General features: G+C 44.6%; 1 protein-coding gene across 1 annotated transcript in view; it reads left to right on the forward strand.

Moving 5' to 3' along the window:
• Positions 1-23,021, forward strand: part of ADGRD1 (adhesion G protein-coupled receptor D1) — a 191,885-nt gene that overhangs the window by 104,689 nt on the left and 64,175 nt on the right. The window contains exons 16-18 of the mRNA XM_070761993.1: positions 5,711-5,814; positions 10,050-10,161; positions 16,966-17,119. Of these exons, the coding sequence (XP_070618094.1) occupies positions 5,711-5,814; positions 10,050-10,161; positions 16,966-17,119 (370 nt within the window). The remainder of the gene's footprint in view (positions 1-5,710; positions 5,815-10,049; positions 10,162-16,965; positions 17,120-23,021) is intronic.

Consider the following 23,021-nt stretch of genomic DNA (forward strand, 5'->3'; position numbering starts at 1 on the left):
CATGCCTGACGGCAGAGGTGGGTTTTAAGAAGCTTAGGAAAGGCAAGGAGGGTGGGGGCAATTCTAATCTCTGGGGGGAGTTGGTTCCAGAGGGTTGGGGCCGCCACAGAGAAGGCTCATCCCCTGGGTCCCACCAAACAACATTGTTTAGTTGATGGGACCCGGAGAAGGTCCACTCTGTGGGACCTAACTGGTTGTTGGGATTCTTGCAGCAGAAGGCGGTCTCTGAGATAATCCTGCGCTCTCCATCCTGGGTCGCCCCCCCTCCACACCTCAGGCTGGGTAGCTAGGCGAACGGGTGCTGCCAGAAGCATAAATGCTACCAGCACCGCTTCCACCCACACCTCTGCTTGCACCTCAGGAGGGAGGTGGCAGCGGGAGGCTGGAGGGGAGCCAGGCAGGAGAGAGGGAAGCTTGTCCAAAGCCAGGAAGGAGGAAAGAGGAAAAAAGCAAGGAGCCCAGACACAGCAGCAGGGAGAGAAAAAGGAGAGCTGAGCCAAGACCAGTAATCCAGGAAGTGACAGCCGTCGATCAGCTGGAGCTCTGCACGCCTCTTTATTTCTGCCAGTGCAACTGCGTTCCACCCCGTCCTGCCTGCTGTCCACTCCTGGTGTGGGTGCTGCGCATGCCACAGCTACTAGGAGCCACAGTGAGAGCTGAGTGACAGGCGGGGACTAAAGGTGAACGAGATGCCCTAAAAGCTGCCCTAAATGAGCTGCCATAAAAGGAAATGACATGCCCCAACACCAGAAGTGCTACCTCTCCCTGAGCACCAATTCATGTCAGTGACAATGGCACTGAATGACAAAAGAGACTTGCTACCAGTTTTCATACTTGCAGAATCCCTTTGGTCACATGATCAAAATTCAGACCCTTGGCAATTGATTCATCTTTATGATGGTTGCAGAGTCCATAGATCGTGTGATCCCTTTTTGCAGCCTTCCAACAAGCAAAGTTGGTGGGAAACCAGATTCGCCGACAATGTAAAACATTTCAACACCACGGACAACACATCTACTCTCCAAAAAGACCTCGACTTTGTCTCAGATTGGTCTAATACCTGGCAACTTCAAATATCAACCAGCAAATGTTCTACCCTCCACATCAGCAAAAAGAATCCGAAGCTCATATATAAACTGAATAAACAAAATCTCACAGCCATCCCCCACTCAGTAAAAGACCTTGGAATACTAATATCAAAGTGACAAAGCCCACTGCAACAATATAGCTTCTAGAGTTGTTAACCTGATCCTATGTAGCGTCTGCTCCGGCAATCTCACACTGCTCACCAGAGCCTACAAAACTTTTGCCAGACCCATCCTTGAATACAGTTCATCTGTCTGGAACCCATACCACATCTCGGACATCAACACCCTTGAAAATGTCCAAAGATACTTCACCAGAAGAGCCCTTCACTCCTCCACTCAAAATAGAATACCCTACTAAAGCAGACTATCAATCTTAGGTCTTGAAAGCTTAGAACTACGACGCCTAAAACACGATCTACGTATTGCCCACAAGATCATATGCTGCAACGTTCTACCTGTCAATGACTACTTCAGCTTCAATTGCAACAACACAAGAGCACGCAACAGATTCAAACTTAATAATAACCGCTCCAAACCTGACTGTGAAAAATATGACTTCAGCAACCGAGTTGTCGAAGCATGGAACTCATTACCTGACTCAGTAGTGTCAACCCCTAACCCCCAACATTTTCCCCTTAGACTATCCACGGTTGACCTCTCCAGGTTCCTTAGAGGTCAGTAAGGGGCGTGCATAAGTGCACCAGTGTGCCTTCTGTCCCCTGTCCAATTGTCTCTCCTTATCTCATTTATCTTTTCTTCCTTTCAAATTTGTTCACCTATGCTTTTATATCTTTTCTTCTATTCTTTTCTTTAGTTATATTATTACATATCTTTCTCTTCAATGTGTATTATGTATTGGACTAAATAAATAAATAAATAAATATTTACTACACAGCTGCAGAGATTTACCTAATGATAGTGGCAAGAAATAATTAGTAATAATAATAATTTATTAGATTTGTATGCCGCCCCTCTCCGAAGACTTGGGGCGGCTCACAGCAACAATAAACAATGTACAACAAATCCAATAATTAAAAGTATAACTAAAACCCCCTAACAATACTACTTAGTCATAACCATACATAAATTTTACTAGCCAAGGGATACATCAATTACCCCATGCCTGGCGACATAGATGAGTATTCAAAGTCTTGCAGAAGGCGAGGAGAGTGGGGGTAGTTCGAATCTCTGGGGGGAGTTGATTCCAGAGGGCTGGGGCCACCACAGAAAAGGATATTCCCCTGGGAAGAAAGGTTGCATAATGGAGCAAAGCTCACATAACAAATGTCTCACATAGCAACCGACCACAATTATGGCCATAAGCTGAGAATTACTATTTCACTCTTATTTCTCCTGCCCCCCCCAAAAAAATCTTTCACACAGAATCATAAATTCTAGAGAAACCTTTTCCAAATATCGTCCTTGTACCTTGTACATACATACACACAGACAGTATTGTTCTGCCTTTTGATACAACCCTTGATTTGCAGCGTGTTTGCTACGCAAAGCTATTTTCCATCTGAAGGAGAAATTAGGGGGTTTTTTTCGGGAGTAAAAACCTTGAATGAACAGTCAATCAGGAGAGCATCAGGGAAGGTTAAACAAAGCGGAGACAGGCCTTGATTTTGTGAATCTATGAAGTCTGGAGGCCACACGATGAATTTCTGTTGGGCATCGCAAAGCAGGCAAATGCATATTTATGTATGGATACACACACAACTAGCTGGTCGATATTCCTGGGAGCATTGTGGTCACCTGCATTTTTTGAGAAACTGCTCCGGCTCATTATGGAGAATAATAACCGAGCTTCCCTCCCCTAGAGAAATAACATGTTGCATAAATGCTCTCCTATTTCATCATTAATTAAAAAGTGACTTCAAGCAAATCTGCTTTGCTTTCAAATTCAGCTCTCGCTACAAAGGGACTGTATAAATTGGGCCATAAATGGGCAGAGTAAGGCTGCTTTGTAAGTGTTTGAATCAGTAGAAGTATGCTACGGTCAGTGATGGGCAACCAAAATTTTTACTACCACACTGTGGGTGTGGCTCATGCATTTTTTTTCAATATCTTTCAGTGCAAATTGAGTGCTCAGTATCCTTCCCCTAGAGTGGGGAGAGAAGGGAGATTTTGCAGTATCCTTTCCTTGCAGTGGGGAGGGAATGGGGATTCTGCAGTATCCTTCCCCTGGAGTGGGGAGAGAATGGAGATTTTGCAGTATCCTTCCCCTGGAGTTAGGAGAGAATGGAGATTTTGCAGTATCCTTCCCCTGGAGTTAGGAGAGAATGGGGATTTTGCAGTATCCTTCCCTTGCAGTGGGGAGGGAATGGAGATTTTGCAGTATCCTTCCCTTGCAGTGGGGAGGGAATGGAGATTTTGCAGTATCCTTCCCTTGGAGTGGGGAGAGAATGGAGATTTTGCAGTATCATTCCCTTTGAGTGGGGAGGGAATGGAGATTTTGCAGTATCCTTCCCTTGCAGTGGGGAGGGAATGGAGATTTTGCAGTATCCTTCCATTGCAGTGGGGAGGGAATGGAGATTTTGCAGTATCCTTCCATTGCAGTGGGGAGGGAATGGAGATTTTGCAGTATCCTTCCCTTGCAGTGGGGAGGGAATGGAGATTTTGCAGTATCCTTCCATTGCAGTGGGGAGGGAATGGAGATTCTACAGTATCCTTCCCTTGGAGTGGGGAGGGAATGGAGATTTTGCAGTATCCTTCCCTTGCAGTGGGGAGGGAATGGAGATTTTGCAGTATCCTTCCATTGCAGTGGGGAGGGAATGGAGATTTTGCAGTATCCTTCCATTGCAGTGGGGAGGGAATGGAGATTCTACAGTATCCTTCCCTTGGAGTGGGGAGGGAATGGAGATTTTGCAGTATCCTTCCCTTGCAGTGGGGAGGGAATGGAGATTTTGCAGTATCCTTCCATTGCAGTGGGGAGGGAATGGAGATTTTGCAGTATCCTTCCATTGCAGTGGGGAGGGAATGGAGATTCTACAGTATCCTTCCCTTGGAGTGGGGAGGGAATGGAGATTTTGCAGTATCCTTCCATTGCAGTGGGGAGGGAATGGGGATTCTGCAGTATCCTTCCCCTGCCATGCCCACCAAACCACACCACACCTACCAAGACACAGTGAAAGAACCGATAGTAAAATTTTTGAATCCCACCACAGCTTTGAAGTGCATGGACATGTAAATATAGAGCCAGTTTGGTTTAGTGGTTAGAGTGCTGGCCTAGAAACCATGAGACCATGAGTTCTAATCATGCCTGAGGCATGTAAGACAGCTGATGACTTTGGTACAATCACCAGGAGACAGTGAGTTCCAGTCCTAGTGCGGTTTGAGGCATGAAAGACAACTAGGTTCTGGAGACCTCACCTACAAAAATATATTGATAAAATTGACCGGGTCCAAAGACGGGCTACAAGAATGGCAGAAGGTCTTAAGTATAACACTTATCAGGAAAGACTTCATGAACTCAACCTGTAGTGTCTGGAGGACAGAAGAAAAAGGGGGGACATGATCGAAACATTTAAATATGTTAAAGGGTTAAACAAGGTTCAGGAGGGAAGTGTTTTTAATAGGAAAGTGAACACAAGAACAAGGGGGCACAATTGGAGGTTAGTTGGGGCAAATATCAGAAGCAACATGAGAAAATATTATTTTACTGAAAGAGTAGTAGATCCTTGGAACAAACTTCCAGCAGACATGGATGATAAATCCACAGTAACTGAATTTAAACATGCTTGGGATAAACATATATCCATCCTAAGATAAAGTACAGAAAATAGTATCAGGGCAGACTAGATGGATCATGAGGTCTTTTTCTGCCGTCTATGTTTCTAGGTGACTTTGGGACAATCACCAGGAGTTAGTGTTCTCTAGTCCTGCCTGAGGTACAAAAGCAGGCTGGGTGACTTGGGTCAATTACCCGGAGCCCACGAGTTCTAGTCCTGCCTGAGGCATGAAAGAGAGCTGGGTGTCTTAAGGCCAATCATCAGAAAATGGCAGGTTCTAATCGTGCCTTAGGCATGGAACACATCACCCCCTTGTTTCTTCCAAAGAAGTTTCCAACCAAGATAAAAATGAAAACACAACCTTGTAATTCTCATTAAATAAATGAGAGCCAGACGTTTGCACACACACAGTTGGAAGATCTGAAGAACCAACTGGGGGTCAGTTCCTCCAGGAACAAAATCTATGTGTGGGTTGCTAGGAGTCAACGTTGACTTGATGGCGCCGAACCCGTCAATTCACAGGTCTTTGGTAAGAACAATCCATGGTCTCATTTAAAAACAGTTAAACTTAAATAAAGTCCAAACAAAACCTGCGGGGATTCTAGAAAATGTCTTCATCTCACTCGAAGCAAAAGTTTATTTTCTTGTTTTTATCCTAACTGTGAACTCTTGATCGCTAACAGATGGTTGAGTTGTTTGCCTGTCAAATGGATTGGCTGTGCTTAGTTCCTTGGACTAGTTTGTGATTTTTTTTTAAATCTCTGGAGAATGTTCTAATTTTAAAAAACATTTTGCATGTGAGCTAGATGTATCTTTTTTTTTTAATAACCCAGTGAGAAGACAGTAAAGAATCACTAAATATAATTTCTCGTTCTTTCTTCCTTTGTGCAGCTAACCATCGGACACAAGGTGGCATTGTCTTCTATCAGTTACGTCGGATGTTCTATTTCTATTTGTTGCTTGACTATCACCCTGGTCACGTTTGCAATTTTGTCGTGAGTAATTTTAACTTTTCTTCCCGCTGAGCCAATATCAGTCTGGAAATATAGATAGTCGGTTGGGAAAGAAGGGGGGGGGGGAACCCACCCCACCCAAAATCTCCACTTTCAGGCCACTGAACTGAATGCTTTCAGGTGCTGAGCGTTTCATAAAAAGGTTATTAATTCCTTAAACCTTCTTAATGAGATGCCGCCCGCATATTAGTAACACTCAGTTGAGTTTGGTGTAAATTACTTTAATTTCTTGGAAGGGGGAAGCTTTTAGACATAGTGGGTTATTTCCTTGTCATTTATTCTCGGGCTATTTACAGAATGTTCTGTCGGGCTCTTTGGTAGAATCCTCCCCAAAATTCACAGGTACAAATTTCAGACACACACACGCGTTTGAAAATTCAAAACAATGTTCTTTATAATGAAAATTCACTTAAACCAAGCCCTCTTTTGGTATAGCAAAGAGCACTCGTCTCTAAACAAACTGGTAATTTGTACAAGTCTCTTATCAGTTCTGTGATACTTAGCTTGCAGCTGTGAGGCAATTCACAGTCCTTCTTCTTTCACAAAGTGACACACACTTTGCCCTGGTTTAGTTTCAAAGTGGGGAAAAATCAGCACACAAAAGGTCAAAGTCAGTAAAGCAGTCACGAAACACAACAATCAGATAATCCTCCACAATGGCCAAACCCACAGGCTGCTATTTATAGCAGCCTCACTAATTACCACAGCCCCACCCAACCACAGGTGGCCTCATTTTCTTTGATAATCTCTCAGTTGTTTTTGTCTATGCATCGTTCTCCACATGCGTGGCTGTATCATTAACTCTTGTTCTGAATCCAAGGAGGAGCTAGATAATTGATCTCCTTCTGAGCTGTCTGCCACACTCTCCTCCTCCCTGTCACTCATGTCTTCTTGGTCAGAGGAGCCTTCATCAGCAGATTCCACCGGGGGCAAAACAGGCCTGCAGCATGTGGATGTCTCCCCCACATCCACAGTCCTTGGGGCAGGAGCTGGGCCAGAGCTAACCACAACACAGAAGTTGGGCATTCCCCATAGTGCAGTGATGGTGAACCTGTGGCACATGTGCCATAGATGGCACGCAGAGCCATATTAGAAGTCACATGTGGCATTGCCCTATGTCAACTCCAGTGCAAACGTGCATGTTAGCCAGCTGATTTTCAGCCTTGGGGAAAGGCTATTTCACCACCAGAGGCTTCAAGGGAGCTTCCTGTAGCCTCTGTAGTATGAAAAACAGCACAACGTTTTTCCAAACTTCCGGCTGGCCTGTTTGCCCATTTTTTCATTGTCCAAGCTTCAGTGAGGCCTATGTGAATGCATGGGGATGGGGATTGTGCACATATGCAGGGGACAGCGTGGGGGAGAAGAAGGGGGTGTGGGCACACACACATACAGTAATGGGCAGCCAAAAATTTTACTGCCACACTGTGGGTGTGGCTTATTTTGTGGGTGTGGCTTAATGGTCATGTGACTGGGTAGGAGTGACTTGCCGGCCATATGACCAGGTGGGAGTGGCTTGAACAATCATCATTGTTCAAGTGAACTGTTAAGTCCTCGACTTACAACCTCACCAGTGTCGCTCACTGGGGTGACAATTTGCTTCGTGTTTCCAGCGCTCTCCTTCCTGGGTCGCCCCCCAGGAATGGGTGCTGCCAAAAGCATAAATGCTGCCAGCGCCACTTCCGCCCACGCCTTCTGCTTGCACCTCAGGCGGGAGGTGGCCGCGTGAGGCTGGAGGGGAGCCGAGTAGGAGATAGGGAAGCTCGTCCGAGGCCAGGAAGGAGGAAAGAGGAAAAAAGCAAGGAGCGCAGACGTAGCAACATCAGCAGCAGAGAAAAAAAGGAGAGCCGAGCGGAGACCAGTAATCCAGGAAGTGACAGCTGCCCATCAGCTGGAGCTGCGCATGCATCTTCATTTCCGCCGGTGGAACTGCGTTCCACCCCGTCCTGCCTGCTGCCCACCCCTGTCACACCCTTTTGGCACGCAACCCCAAAAAGGTTCGGCATTACTGCCATCGTGGGTTCCCACAAAAGCCTGAAAACTACAGGTCCAGATCTTGCAGTGTTGGGTCCACGGATCAGACCATCAAACGACCTGGGGCCCTTCCAAAGAGATTTCGCTTAATTCACCCAAAGGTAGCAAAATAACAAGGCTTCGTGTTATCCTCAGCTGGATGGCTCTCCGAGAATTATTTGCTTAGTTTTCCAGAATGCCAATTTAAGTGTGCTTTGGGGAGGCTAATAATACGTTTTTTCTTATTTCCATATATATAGCGGAATCACTTCAAGGTAGAAATGTGACAATGAGGTATTTACGAAGTGCCAGATTTCAACTGGATATGCAAATGGCCTTCTCCATTGATCTTGCTCACTTAATTTGAGGCTCGTTTGCATCCAGTGAGTTACTCATGCTGGCGCATCTGAAGAGGGAATCAGACCCAAACATATTAACACGAAACCACTTGGGCTGATTCTCCAAAGAGATGTGCACGGATTGAAAACCCAAAAGGTTAGGGGGATAGCAATGAAGGGGAATTATTTGCAGCTCAGGATTGAAATGTGGGGGTCTCAAATTAGGGTGATATACCCTCCCCCAAACGAATGGGAAAATAATCATATTTCTTCTCCTCCCTTTCCTTGTTGAGGGCGAGTGCAAATTCCCGGAATGGATTCTACTTCCCTTATATGGAACACAACAACCTTGCGGCATTGTCATTTTGTTTTTAATTAGTGTTATTAAACCCAGAGGCACTTTGGGAAAGGAGGGGAGATGTAATCATATCCCCCCCCAACTGCTGAATGTCAGGAATATTGTGGGAGTCTGCCGGGAGGCTGTGTGTCCATCAAAGAGCTTTAAAAAAGCAGTGAAATCTAGTTAATATTGCAAAAGTTCATTGCATGGGTGGCAAGCAGGGTTGGCCTCAGGAAAGTACTACCCCAATTAAAACCTAATTTTGTGACCTTGCTTTCCTAATTGGAAGGCTAAGTCAATTAAGAGGGGAGGTAGAGAGAGATATGTCATGGCTTGTGGTGTAGAAGTGATGGACATTTGGATACAGTACTATGGAACTCATCTCCGATGGATGGCAACGGATTCTCCACTGTTTCTATAGATCAGTGTTTCTTTTACATTGGCGGACTTCAACTCCCAGTACAGTGATACCTTGTCTTACAAACTTAATTGGTTCCGGGATGAGGTTCTTAAGGTGAAAAGTTTGTAAGACGAAGCAATGTTTCCCATAGGAATCAATGGAAAAGCGATTATTGCAAGCCCAAAATTCACCCCTTTTGCCAGCCGAAGTGCCTGCTTTTGTGCTGCTGGGATTCACCTGAGGCTCCCCTCCATGGGAAACCCCACCTCCGGACTGCAGGGGAATCCCAGCATCCGAAAAACGAGCGCTTTGCTGGCAACAGAAGTCCGGAGGTAGGGTTTCCCAGTGAAGGGAGCATCAGTGAAATCGCAGCATAGCAAAAACACCGAAGTCCTCAAAACCCCACCTCCGGACCTCGGTGTTTTTTGCAATGCTACGATTTCACTGAGTCTCCCCTCGCTGGGAAACCCCACCTCCGGACTTCCGTTGCCAGCGAAGTGCCCGTTTTTGCGATGCTGGGATTCCCCTGCTGGGATTCCCCTGCAGCATCACAAAAACACGGAAGTCCGGAGGTGGGTTTTCCCATGGAGGGGAGCCTCAGAGGAACCCCAGCAGTGCAAAAATGGGTGCTTCTCTGGCAACGGAAGTCTGGAGGCGGGGCATCCCAGCGGCGGCAGTGGGTTTGTAAGGTGAAAATAGTTTGTAAGAAGAGGCAAAAAAATCTTAAACCCTGGGTTTGTATCTCAAAAAGTTTGTATGACGAAGCGTTTGTAAGATGAGGTATCACTGTATACTGAAATATTTTAATTTTCAAAACCATCCCAGAACTTCTCAATCCAGTATTTTGGATCCAGGGCGGCGCAGTGGTTAGAGTGCAGCACTGCAGGCTATTTCGGCTAATGGCTAGCTGTAGTTAGTAGTTCAAATCTCACCACCAGCTCAAGGTTGACTCAGCCTTCCATCCTTCCGGGATGGGAAAAACGAGGAGCTAGATTGTTGGGGGCTATTGGCTGACTCTGTAAACTGCTTAGAGAGGTCTGTAAAGGCACTGTGAAGCAGTATATAAGTCTAAATGCTATTGCTATTTTAATTTTCAGAGCACTGATAGTTGTGCCTTTCCCCCCCACAGCTCTGTCAGCACCATCCGCAACCAGCGTTATCACATCCACGCCAATCTCTCCTTTGCTGTCTTGGTGGCTCAGATTTTACTCCTTATCAGCTTCCAGTTTGATCCTGGGACGGTGAGTGAAAGGGTTATTCTTCTGACTTGGGCATCAATGGCAGAGAATATTGGAAGGACCTCGAAGGTCTTCTAGTCTAATCACTTGCTCAAGCAGTAGACCTTATACTGCTGCTCTCGGTCTGGGCGGTGGGTGCAGTGGGCTCGGCCGAGCAGAACTGGACGCACAGTATGCGCTTCACTGAGTTCCTGGCCGGTGAGCTGGGCCTGGGCGCTGAAAGGATCCTGATCAGCTTCTACCCCCGTGCTGTATGTCCAGTTCTGCTTGGTCGAGCCCACTGTGCCCAATGCCCAGACTGAGAGCAGCAGTCCAGAAAGACACACACCACACGATAGGAGGAAAACCCAAAAGTCTTTATCAACAGAAAAGAGAAACAGCTCCCTTTTTAAATGTCAAAGGGATTTTCTGGTACACACAAGGCACAGGTTAAATGCAATCCAATTCCTCACCCGATAACTGGGAAATTGAGTCCAATTCTAAAGTCCAGAGAGTCCACACACAATCTTGAACAGCACAAAAACCATGATCTTGACGAAACTATCAATCAGATAAATTGCCATGAGGCTAAACCAGCAGGCTGCTCTTTTATCTGTAGCACTAATTACAGCAGCCCCACCCAACCACATTTTCTCTTGTAATAATCCTTCAGTTGTTGTCTCCTATGCATCACTCTACGCATGCGTGGATGTGTCATAAGTTCTTGTTAAGAATCCAGGGATGATAAAGATGATTGATCTCCTTCTGGGCTGTCTGCCAAACTCCCCTCTTCCAAGTCACCCCCACCTTCTTCTTCTTCTTCCGAGGAAACTTCACTACCTGACTCTGTTGGCAATAAAACAGGCCTATGACATGTTGATGTTTCCTCTGCATCCACCTCCACATTCCTTGGGGCAGGAGCTGGGCCAGAGCCAACCACATCACCCCTCGTCCTTTTTCCACCAAAGAACCACACATAGCTCAGCTGAGAAATGTCTCCAAGCCTGTCCAAATATTTATCTCTTCCACCCAAGGATGCCCAAGAAGAACATTCCTGTGCAACAATGCACATTGTCTCCCAATTCTGCACTCCTTACTCTTTTAAAAGGCAGGAACTGGCCTTTCAAAGCGCACCCCTCTTTATTTTTTAGATAATTTGTCACCGTGTTATTAAACGGCGTCCGCTGTGGTGACAGGCATATAATGCCGGTGGCATTTAAATAAGGAGCTTATTCGTTTCCCATTTGTTCGACAGTCGTTGGTACATGCTAAACGTGACAAATGTTTGTGTTTTCCCTTTGATTCGCGCTGAAAAATAAAGGCAGGGATTAATCATTGCCCAGCGGTCTCTCTTTAACTCGATAATTAATACTATTAATAACCGTAATGATAATCATGTGGTTTCATCGGAAATTCTCCTGGCGTTTGGTCAAATGCAGACTCCCTTTATTTTCCCTGGGAGGGAAAGAAAAAACCAAAACAAAACAGCATAGCAAAGAGGCAATAAAACAGCGAAGAAGAAATTGTATTTGGGTTTTTATTTTTATTTTTAAACTGGTAACATTTCCTGGAGTTTTCCCTTGCACATGGCTGGATGTTGATAAAAAAACGCTCAGATTCTCACTTACAAACCTATTTTCCCCCCCATTCATTCAAGGTAAAAATCCTTTGAGAAGATGGTGTGTACAGGCTGTCATTCCCCCTCCCACCCATGGTGCTCTGAAATAATAATAATAATAATAATAATAATAATAATAATAATACAACATCAGCAATAACAACAATAGTACTAAAAAGATTGTACAGACTGACTACAAGCATAGACACGATGCTGTGGCATAGATGATCCACTGGAACTTGTGCCGGAACTACCATTTACCAGTGGCAAAGAACTGGTGGGATCATAAGCTCGAAAAAGTGGTCGAAAATGAGCAAGCAAAACTACTGTAGGACTTCTGACTTCCGACTGACCGAATTCTGAAACATAACACGCCAGACATCCTGATTGTGGAGAAAAAGAAAGTATGGATCATCGACATCGCAATCCCAGGAGACAGCAGAATTGAGGAGAAGCAGCTAGAGAAATTAGTGAAATATGAAGATCTAAAAAATCGAGCTGCAACGACTCTGGCATAAGCCAGCGAAAGTGGTCCCAGTGGTACACTGGGCACAGTGCCAAAGGATCTCAGCGGATATTTGAAAACCATCAGAATGGACCAAATCTCCATCTGTCAATTGCAAAAGGCCGCTTTACTGGGATCAGCACACATAATTCGCCGCTACATCACACAGTCCTAGGTGCTTGGGAAGCGCCCGACTGATGATGAAATATGAAATCCAGCATAGTGATCTTGTTTGCTGTGTTGTACTGACAACAACAACAACAACAACAATAATAATAAGTAGTAGTAATACTACTACTACTACTACTACTACTACTAGTAGGTTCTGTTGTGCATTTTGCCGGTTAAGAGGGAAAAGGCACATTAGAAATAAATGGGTTGTATTCAGTGACGTAGTAATCCAGGAGCTGTTCCTGATTTAGGAGAATTTTTAAAAAAAATCTAGACAATGTTCTGTCGAGCTCTGTGATAGAATCCTCCCACAAATGCACAGAGACAATTTCAGACACACACACGTTTGAAAATTCAAAACAATGTTCTTTATAATGAAAATTCACTTAAACCAAGCCCTCTTTTGGTATAGCAAAGAGCACTCATCTCCAAACAAACTGGTAATTTGTACAAGTCCCTTATCAGTTCTGTGATACTTAGCTTGCAGCTGTGAGGCAATTCACAGTCCTTCTTCTTTCACAAAGTGAAACACACTTTGCCCTGATTTAGTTTCACAACAGGGAAAAATCAGCACACAAAAAGTCAGTAAAGTAGTCACGAAACACGATCAGATAATCCTCCACAAAGGCCAAACCCATAGGCTGCTCTTTATAGCAGCCTCACTAATTACCACAGTCCCACCCAACCTCAGGTGGCGTTATTTTCTTTGATAATAATCTCTCAGTTGTTGTTGCCTATGCATCGCTCTCCGCATGCATGGCTGTATCATTAACTCTTGTTCTGAATCCAAGGAGGAGCTAGATAATTGATCTCCTTCTGAGCTGTCTCCCACACTCTCCTCCTCCCTGTCACTCCTGTCTTCTTGGTCAGAGGAGCCTTCATCATCAGATTCCACGAGGGGCAAAACAGGCCTGAAGCATGTGGATGTCTCCCCCACATCCACAGTCCTTGGGGCAGGAGCTGGGCCAGAGCTAACCATAACAGACAACAGGGGAGAAAATGTGGGCCTGGAGTTCCCTCGAAACTAAGGCACCAAGGACCCAGTCATGGAGAAGAGAAGAAGTAGTCTAATCTTGGTAAGGCAACAAGGTGACACTTCAATGAATGTTGCGTAGATAAGCCAAGTCACCTGGTTGCTAAGCAACTTGACAGTGTTTGTCTAGCTTGCGGTATTGTGTCAAAAGCTTAGTTCCAATGAAGATGTGGAAGAAGGAAGCACATTGTGTGACAGGTGGCAGGAGAGATGCTGACCTACAGAAGCTTGGGGCTGCGTGGGAAATGAATTTTTAAAAAAAAGCTTGTGTGACTTTCTCTAATAAGATGAAATCCCTCCGTGTCTGGATTCCAGTCAATGGGAACGAAGGATGAAGGTAGGCTTAGAGCTAAGAAGTCAAAATAGCATCAATTGTGGCCAATTTTCTATCTAACAACTCTGGGTTACTCTCATGGCTCATAAACCTGACTTTCCGTCCAGCTATGGCAATTTTCCTCGTTCTTCTCCGATGCCATCAGTTTTCTGTTAATCACCCCTTCTAGCTCATCAGAGGCAGCTCATGACAGTGAGAAGAATTTTTAATCAGTAGAATGACATTCCTCCAGGAGTTGTGGGTGCTTCAATGCTGGAGATTTTTGAGCTTGGACAGCCGCCCATCTGAAATGGTATAGGGCCCCGATGGCGAACCTGTGGCATGTGTGCCATAGGTGACACGCAGAGCCAGGGGTGGGCAGCAGGCAGGATGGGGTGGAATGCAGTTCCACTGGTGGAAATGAAGATGTGTGCACAGCTCCAGCTGATTGCCGGCTGCCACTTCCTGGATTACTAGTCTCGGCTCAGCTCTCCTTTTTTCCCCTGGTGCTGCTGCTGCATCTGCGCTCCTTGCTTTTTTCCTCTTTCCTACTTCCTGGCCTCAGATGAGCTTCCCTCTCTCCTGCCTGACTTCCCTCCAGCCTCACGCGGCCACCTTCCACCTGAGGTACAAGCAGAAGGCGTGGGTGGAAGTGATGCTGAACAAGAAAATACTCAGCAAGGAGTCTCTCAGATAAGCCAATCTTCGTACTAATAAATGAACTAATTGTCTCCTGCAAACACCACTCCCCTTTTGCTCCCCTTGTGCTTTTACTCCCAAGTCAACCTCTGTTCCTTAATTCTTCCCTTGTCCTGTTAGCTTTGTGCATGTGCCCATCAGAAGTAGGCTCCAGCTGTTCTTCAGTTCCACTTATCTCTGAGTCTGAAGGTAGCTGACAACTGTCAGACAGTCCTGGCCTCATCTCTGCCTCGGATGCAGAGCACTCATCAGAGCCTTCCCCAGACTCCAGGACTGGCACAGATTCCTCCCCAACCTCCTCACTGTCCAAGTCTGCTACCAGCTCTGTTGGCTGATGGTGGGGCACAACAACTATTCCCCTTGAGAGAGCAGAAGCAGGATTCATAATAATAATAATAATAATAATAATAATAATAATAATAATAATAATAACAACAACAACAACAACAACATAATAATAATAATAATAATAATAATAATAATAATAATAATAATAATTTATTAGATTTGTGTGCCGCCTCGGGGCGGCTCGGGGCGGCTCACAACAATAATAATTTAAAAAATATTATAGCAAAACAAATCTAATATTAAAAAGAAGCATATAAAACCCTATCATATTTAAAAACCAAACAACACATACATACCAAACATAAAATATAAAGAGCCTGGGGGAAGGTGTCTCAACTCCCCCATGCCTGGTGGTATAAGTGGGTCTTGAGTAGTTTACGAAAGACAAGGAGGGTGGGGACAGTTCTAATCTCCGGGGGGGAGTTGATTCCAGAGGGCCGGGGCCGCCACAGAGAAGGCTCTTCCTCTGGGGCCCGCCAAACGACATTGTTTAGTCGACGGGACCCGGAGAAGGCCAACTCTGTTGTAAGGGTGCAACATATGGAAAAAGACAGACTCCTCAAATTTCCTAAGCAAGATCAGATATTTTTTCTTCTCACAGTCTGCCACAGTGTTTTTCAACCTTGGCAACTTTAACGTTTATGAATTTCATGCTGCACAATTCACCAGCCAGCCCTGTTTATCTTAAAGTTGCCAAGGTTGAGGAACACTGGCCTAGTGGATCACTTTTAACACAGTCTCTTCGTGTTCTGACCCGGCTCCCAAACGTGACAAGCCCTCTGTAGTTAAATAAATGTTCCCTTTATTAGGAGCGCCAGCAAACCCTGCTAAAAAGCAAACCTCTGGGACCGTCTTCTGCTACACCAATCTCAGCGGCCGATAAGGTCCCACAGAGTTGGCCTTCTCCAGGTCCCGTCGACTAAGCGATTTCGTCTGGCAGGCCTCAGAGGAAGAACCTTTTCTGTGGTGGCCCCGGCCCTCTGGAATGAACTCCCCCCGGAGATTAAAACTGCCCCCACCCTCCTTGTCTTTCGTAAATTGCTTAAGACCCACCTATATCGCCAGGCATGGGGGAATTGAGACATCTCCCCCAGGCTTATATAGTTTTAGGTATGGTATGCTTGTATTGTATGGTTTTTAAATGATGGGTTTTTAGATGCTTTCTTTTTAATATTAGATTTGTTACATTGTCACGTTGTTATTATTATTGTTGTGAGCCGCTCCACGTCTGCGGAGAGTCTGCACCTCTTATTGAGTTCAGTAGGTGTAATCCATTTTGACCATCTGAGGCCAGGGGGAGAAGTTGTTTAAGAGGGATGGTTAATGTTTCCAAATGTAAAATAATGCACTTGGGGAAAAGGAATCCTCAATCTGAGTATTGCATTGGCAGTTCTGTGTTAGCAAAAACTTCAGAAGAGAAGGATTTAGGGATAGTGATTTGTGACAGCCTCAAAATGGGTGAGCAGTGTGGTCGGGTAGTAGGAAAAGCAAGTAGGATGCTTGGCTGCATAGCTAGAGGTGTAACAAGCAGGAAGAGGGAGATTGTGATCCCTTTATATAGAGCGCTGGTGAGACCACATTTGGAATACTGTGTTCAGTTCTGGAGACCTCACCTACAAAAAGATATTGACAAAATTGACCGGGTCCAAAGACGGGCTACAAGAATGGTGGAAGGTCTTAAGCATAAAACGTATCAGGAAAGGCTTAATGAACTCAATCTGTATAGTCTGGAGGACAGAAGGAAAAGGGTGGACATGATCGAAACATTTAAATATGTTCAAGGGTTAAATAAGGTCCAGAAGGGAAGTGTTTTTAATAGGAAAGTGAACACAAGAACAAGGGGACACAATCTGAAGTTAGTTGGGGGAAAGATCAAAAGCAACGTGAGGAAATATTATTTCACTGAAAGAGTAGTAGATCCTTGGAACAAACCTCCAGCAGACGTGGTTGGTAAATCCACAGTAACTGAATTTAAACATGCCTGGGATAAACATATATCCATTGTAAGATAAAATACAGGAAATAGTATAAGGGCAGACTAGATGGACCATGAGGTCTTTTTCTCCTGTCAGTCTTCTATGTTTCTAAGACTTATTCTCCTTATGTTTCCTGTTCATTGGGTTGGTTTATTTTCTTTGCAGCTGCCCTGCAAAATCCTGGCAATCCTCCTTCACTTCTTCTTCTTGAGCACTTTCGCTTGGATGCTAGTGGAAGGGTTCCACCTCTACAGTATGGTGATCAAAGTCTTTGGATCCGAAGAGAACAAGCTCTTATACTACTATGGCATTGGATGGGGTAAGTCCGGTCTTGTTTTTTTTTATCGGGCCTGCCAGCGGCCAGCAGAGTTGGCGGCAGATTCAGACAGTGGCTGGGAGGAACATGGGCCATTCCTGGAGTCTAGGGGAGGCTTGGATAAAGGCTCTACATCCGAGACAGATAGGGGAGCAAAGCCATCTGGCAGTTATCAGCTGCCTCCAGAATCAGACATCAGCGAGGCAGAGCAACACCTGGAGCCTGTTCCCAGTATTTATTTATTTATATTTATTTATTAATTGGATTTGTATGCCGCCCCTCCCTGTGGACTCGGGGCAGCTCACAACAAACACAGAATACATAATAAAACAATTTGATCCAATTAATAACAGCTAAAAGACTTTAAAAACATCCTAAAAACTAAAAACATTCAATTATCATTCGCTCAATCAATAATTTATTCTAAACACATTTGTTGGTCGGGGAGGGGGAGAGAGCTAATGGCCCCAGGCCTGGCGGCAAAGATGAGTCTTCAAAATTTTTCGGAAAGCAAGGAGGGTGGAGGCGGTGCGAATCTCTGGGGGGGAGCTGATTCTAGAAAGCCGGGCCCCCCACAGACAACGCTCTTCCACAAGGCCCTGCCAGCCAACATTGTTTGGTCGACGGGACCCTAAGGAGACCAACTCTGTGGGACCTCATTGGACACTGGGATTCATGCGGCAGAAGGCGGTCTCGGAGATAATCTGGTCCTATGCCATGTAGGGCTTTATAGGTCATTTATTTTTATTTATTTTTATTTTTATTTTATTCATTTGTCCAATACACAAATACATAGGAATAAAAATAGACATGTGATAATATAAATGAGGGTGAAAGTGAACTTAGAGGAGAGGATATATGAAAGGAAGAGAATATATAAGATAGGTGAAAGAAAGGAAAGACAATTGGGACAGGGACCGAAAGGCACACCAGTGCACTTATGTACGCCCCTTACTGGCCTCTTAGGAACCTGGTCAATCGTGGAGAGTCTAAGGGAGAAGTGTTGGGGGTTAGGGGTTGACACAATTGAGTATGGTAATGAGTTCCACGGTTCGATAACTCGATTGTTGAAATCATATCTTTTACAGTCAAGTTTGGAGCGGTTCGTTTTAAGTTTGAATCTGTTGCGTCCTCTTGTGTTATTGTGGTTGAAGCTGAAGTAGTCATTGACCGGTAGGACGTTGCAGCATATGATCTTGTGGGCAATATTCAAATCGTGTTTTAGGCGCCGTAGTTCTAGACTTTCTAGGCCCAGGATTGTTAGTCTATTTTCGTAGGGCATTCTGTTTCGAGTGGAGGAGTGAAGGGCTCTTCTGGTGAAATATCTTTGGACATTTTCGAGGGTGTTGATGTCTGAGATGTGGTGTGGGTTCCAGACAGATGAGCAGTAGTCTAGGATGGGTCTGGTAAAAGTTTTGTAGGCTCTTGTGAGTAGTGTGAGATTGCCTGAGCAGAAGCTGCGTAGGATCAGGTTAACAACTCTTGAAGCTTTTTTGGCGATATTGTTGCAGTGGGCTTTAGCACTTAGGTCATAACCAACACTGTGTATGCACATGTGCAGAGCTGCCAGAGGACAAGAACAACTAAGGAAGAAGGGTTGACTTGGGAGTAAAGCCACACCTTGGAGAGGATTCCCCCCCCCCATAGGAAACAACAGAGCAAATGGAATGTGGGCTTTTGCAGGAAACATTAGTTCATTCAGTCGTTTCAAGAGTGGAAAGTTCTGTTTGTGATTCTAATAGACTCTGTGCCAAGTTTTGCCTTGCCCTGGGTTTGGAAACCAGTTCTCTGGCAGCATTCCAAGTGAGATAAGGTTGGTGTTGATAAATATTCCTCTGAAAGACTTGTGGACTGTGAATGAAAGAAATTCACAGTTGTGTAAATAAAAGAGATTTTGCCAGGACTAAGGCTGCTTCCTGCTTTCTAAGGAAGCCTAGGTCCGAACAGTTTTACCCTTAAAAGGTGGGGGGGGGGGGGGTTGGGTTGGCAGACAATAATGATAACATCTGATACTGAATGACTGATAAATTTGGGAGGAACAATACCAGTAGAAAAAGTCGAAAGGATCACATACCTCAGTTCTAATTTACATGAAAGCAGAGACACGACCTCAAAGGAAAAGATAATGCTGCAATGTCCTGCCTATCAAAGACTACTTCAGCTTCAACCACAACAACACAAGAGCACACAACAGATTCAAGCTTAATATTAGCCGCTCCAAACTTGACTGTAAAAAATATTACTTTAGTAATCGAGTTGTTGAAGCGTGGAACTCATTACCGGACTCCGTAGTATCATCCCCAAACCCCCAACATTTTTCCCTTAGACTATCCACGGTTGACCTCTCCAGATTCCTAAGAGGTCAGTAAGGGGCGTACATACACTAGAGTGCCTTCCGTCCCCTGTCCTATAGTCTCTCCTATATCTCGTATTTCTTCTCTACTATATATATCCTCTACAACATTCATGGTGTATTATTGTGTATTGGACAAAATAAATAAATAAATAAATAAAATAAACAAGGGTAGAGAAAGCTCGAATAGCATTCTTCAAAGTGAAAAAGGTTTTCTACAGTCATGACAAAAGCCTAAGATTGAAAATCAGGCTTGTCAGATGCTATGTCTGCTCTACGGAGTAGAGAGTTGGTCTCAGACAGAAACTAGAGTCCAATCTCCTCTTGAAAATGTAAAGTGTTGGAGCTCTGACAACACCCACAGGCAAGTTATTTATTCCACTGGTTGATTGTTCTCACTGTCAGAAAGTTCCTCCTTATTACCAGGTTGAATCTCTCCTTGGTCAGTTTTCATCCATTATTCTTTGTCTGGCCTTCTGGTGCCTTGGGAAACAACCTGACCTCCCTGCTCTTCATATGTCCCCTAATCACCCTGGTTGCTCTCCTCTGCAGTTTCTCTAGAGTTTCAGTTTCACTGGATCTGCTGAGAATCCTCTGTAAGTAGGATTTGGAAAACAGTTGAGGGATCGAATCAATGCCCTGGTCTCTTCAGCCTTGAAAGACGGCGTTTAAGGAGTGACTTGATCAAAGTGTATAAAGTCATGCATGGGATAGAAAAGGTGGATAGAGAAAAATATTTTTCTCTATCACACAATACTAGGACGAGGGGGCCCTCCCTAAAGCTCATAGGTAAGAAAGTGAGGACAAATAAAGGGAAATATTTCTTCACCCAGAGGGTCATTGAATATAATAGAATAGAATAGAATAGAATAGAATTTTATTGGCCAAGTGTGATTGGACACACAAGGAATTTGTCTTGGTGCATATGCTCTCAGCGTACATAAAATAAAATATACATTTGTCAAAAATCATGTGGTACGACACTTAATGATTGTCATAGGGGTCAAATAAGCAATGAAGGAGCAATATTAATAAAAATCTTAGGATATGAGCAACAAGTTACAGTCATACAGTCAACGTGGGAGGAAATGGGTGATAGGAATGATGAGAAAAACTAGTAGAATAGAAGTGCAGATTTAGTAGAAAGTGTGACAGTGTTGAGGGAATTATTTGTTTAATAGAGTGATGGCGTTCGGAAAAAAAGTGTTCTTGGTTTATAGAATTCAGTTCCAGAAGAGATCATAACAGCTGTCAGTCTGGAGAGCTTCAAGGCAGGATTAGACAGATTCATGGATGCCAAGTGTATCGGTGGTTATTGAAATGGGTGTCCATGTGCCGCCTCTATGCTGGTTGAGGCAGGCAGGATTCCCTTGGGTCCCATTTGTTGGGGGTCCAGGGAAAGGGAGGGTCTTGCTGTCTCTTTCTGCTCAAGATCCCCATGGACAATTGGTGGGCCACTGTGTGACACAGAATGCTGGACTTTGGCCTGATTCAGCATGGCTCTTCTTATGTTCTTATCAGCAGTCGGTTGCTCCCGGGAAGTAGTGAAACGGAAGGGACGTCAGCCAGAGACTCCACCCATCTGCCTGGGAAGTACGTAGCGATGGGATTTAGTACCCACTACTGGATCGGATGATCATAGAAGCATGGCTACCGAGGGTTCCCTCCAGGGGTGGGCAAAAGGCAGGACGGGGTGGAACACAGCTCCACCGGTGGAAATGAAGCCACATGGCACAGCTCCAGCTGACCAGTGGCAATAACTTCCTGGTTTGCCGGTCTCAGCTCGGCTCTCCTTTTTTCCCCTGCTGCTGCTGCTGTGTGCTCCTCGCTTTTTTCCTCTTTCCTCCTTCCTGGCCTCAGACGAGCTTCCCTCTCTCCTGCCCGGCTCCCCTCTAGCCTCACGTGGCCACCTCCCAAGGCCAGGAGAGCCAGGAGAGCCGCACCGTGCCGAAGCAGTCTGGGCTGTCTTTTTCCCCTTGTGAAACCCTCACTCGGCCCACAGCTAAGATGAAAAGGCATTGTGTGGCAATAACAGTAAACCTGAATGATGATGATGATCGTTCAAGCCACTCCCACCTGGTCACATGGCCGGCAAGCTACTCCTACCCAGTCACATGACCATCAAGCCACACCCACAAAATAAGCCACACCCACAGTGTAGCAGTAAAAAAAATGGCTGCTCTTTACTCATTACGTTCTATTAAAGAATTTCCATTCCAAGTTCCATTGGGATCTCAACATCAGTTGATAGCACCAGAGAAGAAAAAAAAAACCCAATCAGCACGACAGAGAATCCTCCTCAAATCTTAACAGTCTGGAAATGCAAAGAACCAAAGGAATGCTTTCCTCACCCTAGGGAGGTAATGCTGGCTGTATATAAATTGGACAAATAAATAAAATGAACTAATGAAAAAGACCCTCCCTCCTTTCAGATTCTAATCAGAAAATTGCACTATTGCCATTGGGATTCAGAGCCCTGTTGCAAGGCACTTGGAAAATGACGTCTCTCAGTTCTTCAGCTTCCTTCTGAATCTTCTTTTTTTTTAACGCTTCCTTCTGAATCTTCTTAATTACCCTAGTAATTAACCCATGCGTAGCATAGAATATTATTAGAATATCAGAAGGGAAGTGTCAATATTGAATTTTATTTTCTTTTTTGCATCAAACCTCTTATGCAAGGGCTTATTTGTTCTTTAATTTGCTTTGCTTGTCTGCTTGTTTGCCTCTGGGTTGAATTGCAGTTTAGAGGAATAATAATAATAATAATAATAATAATAATAATAATAATAATAATAATAATTTATTAGATTTGTATGCCGCTCCTCTCCGAAGACTCGGGGCGGCTCACAACAACGATAAAAACAATATTATACTGGCACAAATCTAACATTAAAAAAACAACCTAAAAACCCTATCATAATTAAAAACCAAACAGCACATACATACCAAACATAAATTATAATAAGCCTGGGGGAAAGGTGTCTCAAATCCCCCATGCCTGGCGGTATAGGTGGGTCTTAAGTAGTTTACGGAAGACAAGGAGGGTGGGAGCAGTTCTAATCTCCGGGGGGAGTTGATTCCAGAGGGCCGGGGCCGCCACAGAGAAGGCTCTTCCCCCGGGGCCCACCAGACGACATTGTTTAGTCGACAGGACCCAGAGAAGGCCAACTCTGTGGGACCTTATCGGCCGCTGGGATTTGTGCGGTAGCAGGCGGTTCCGGAGGTACTCTGGTCCAATGCCATGTAGGGCTTTAAATAATAATAATAATAACAACAACAACAACAAAACAACAACAAACAATAACAATAACAACAAACAATAACAATAACTTATTAGATTTTTATGTCGCCATCTCCGAGGACTCGGGGCAGCTCGCAACAGCAATAACAATACAATACAGTACAAATCTAATGTTAAGAGTGATATCTTATTTTACACAGCAGAGAATAACTGTTATTCCAGAAAGCCACATCAAATTTAAAGATCTGTAAAAGTATAATCTGAAATGTAACAGTGTCCTGTTTAGTATTAAGATAAGGTAGCTGAGTTAA

This window comes from Erythrolamprus reginae, chromosome 10 (assembly GCF_031021105.1).
Source record: "Erythrolamprus reginae isolate rEryReg1 chromosome 10, rEryReg1.hap1, whole genome shotgun sequence".
Lineage (NCBI taxonomy): Eukaryota > Metazoa > Chordata > Lepidosauria > Squamata > Dipsadidae > Erythrolamprus > Erythrolamprus reginae.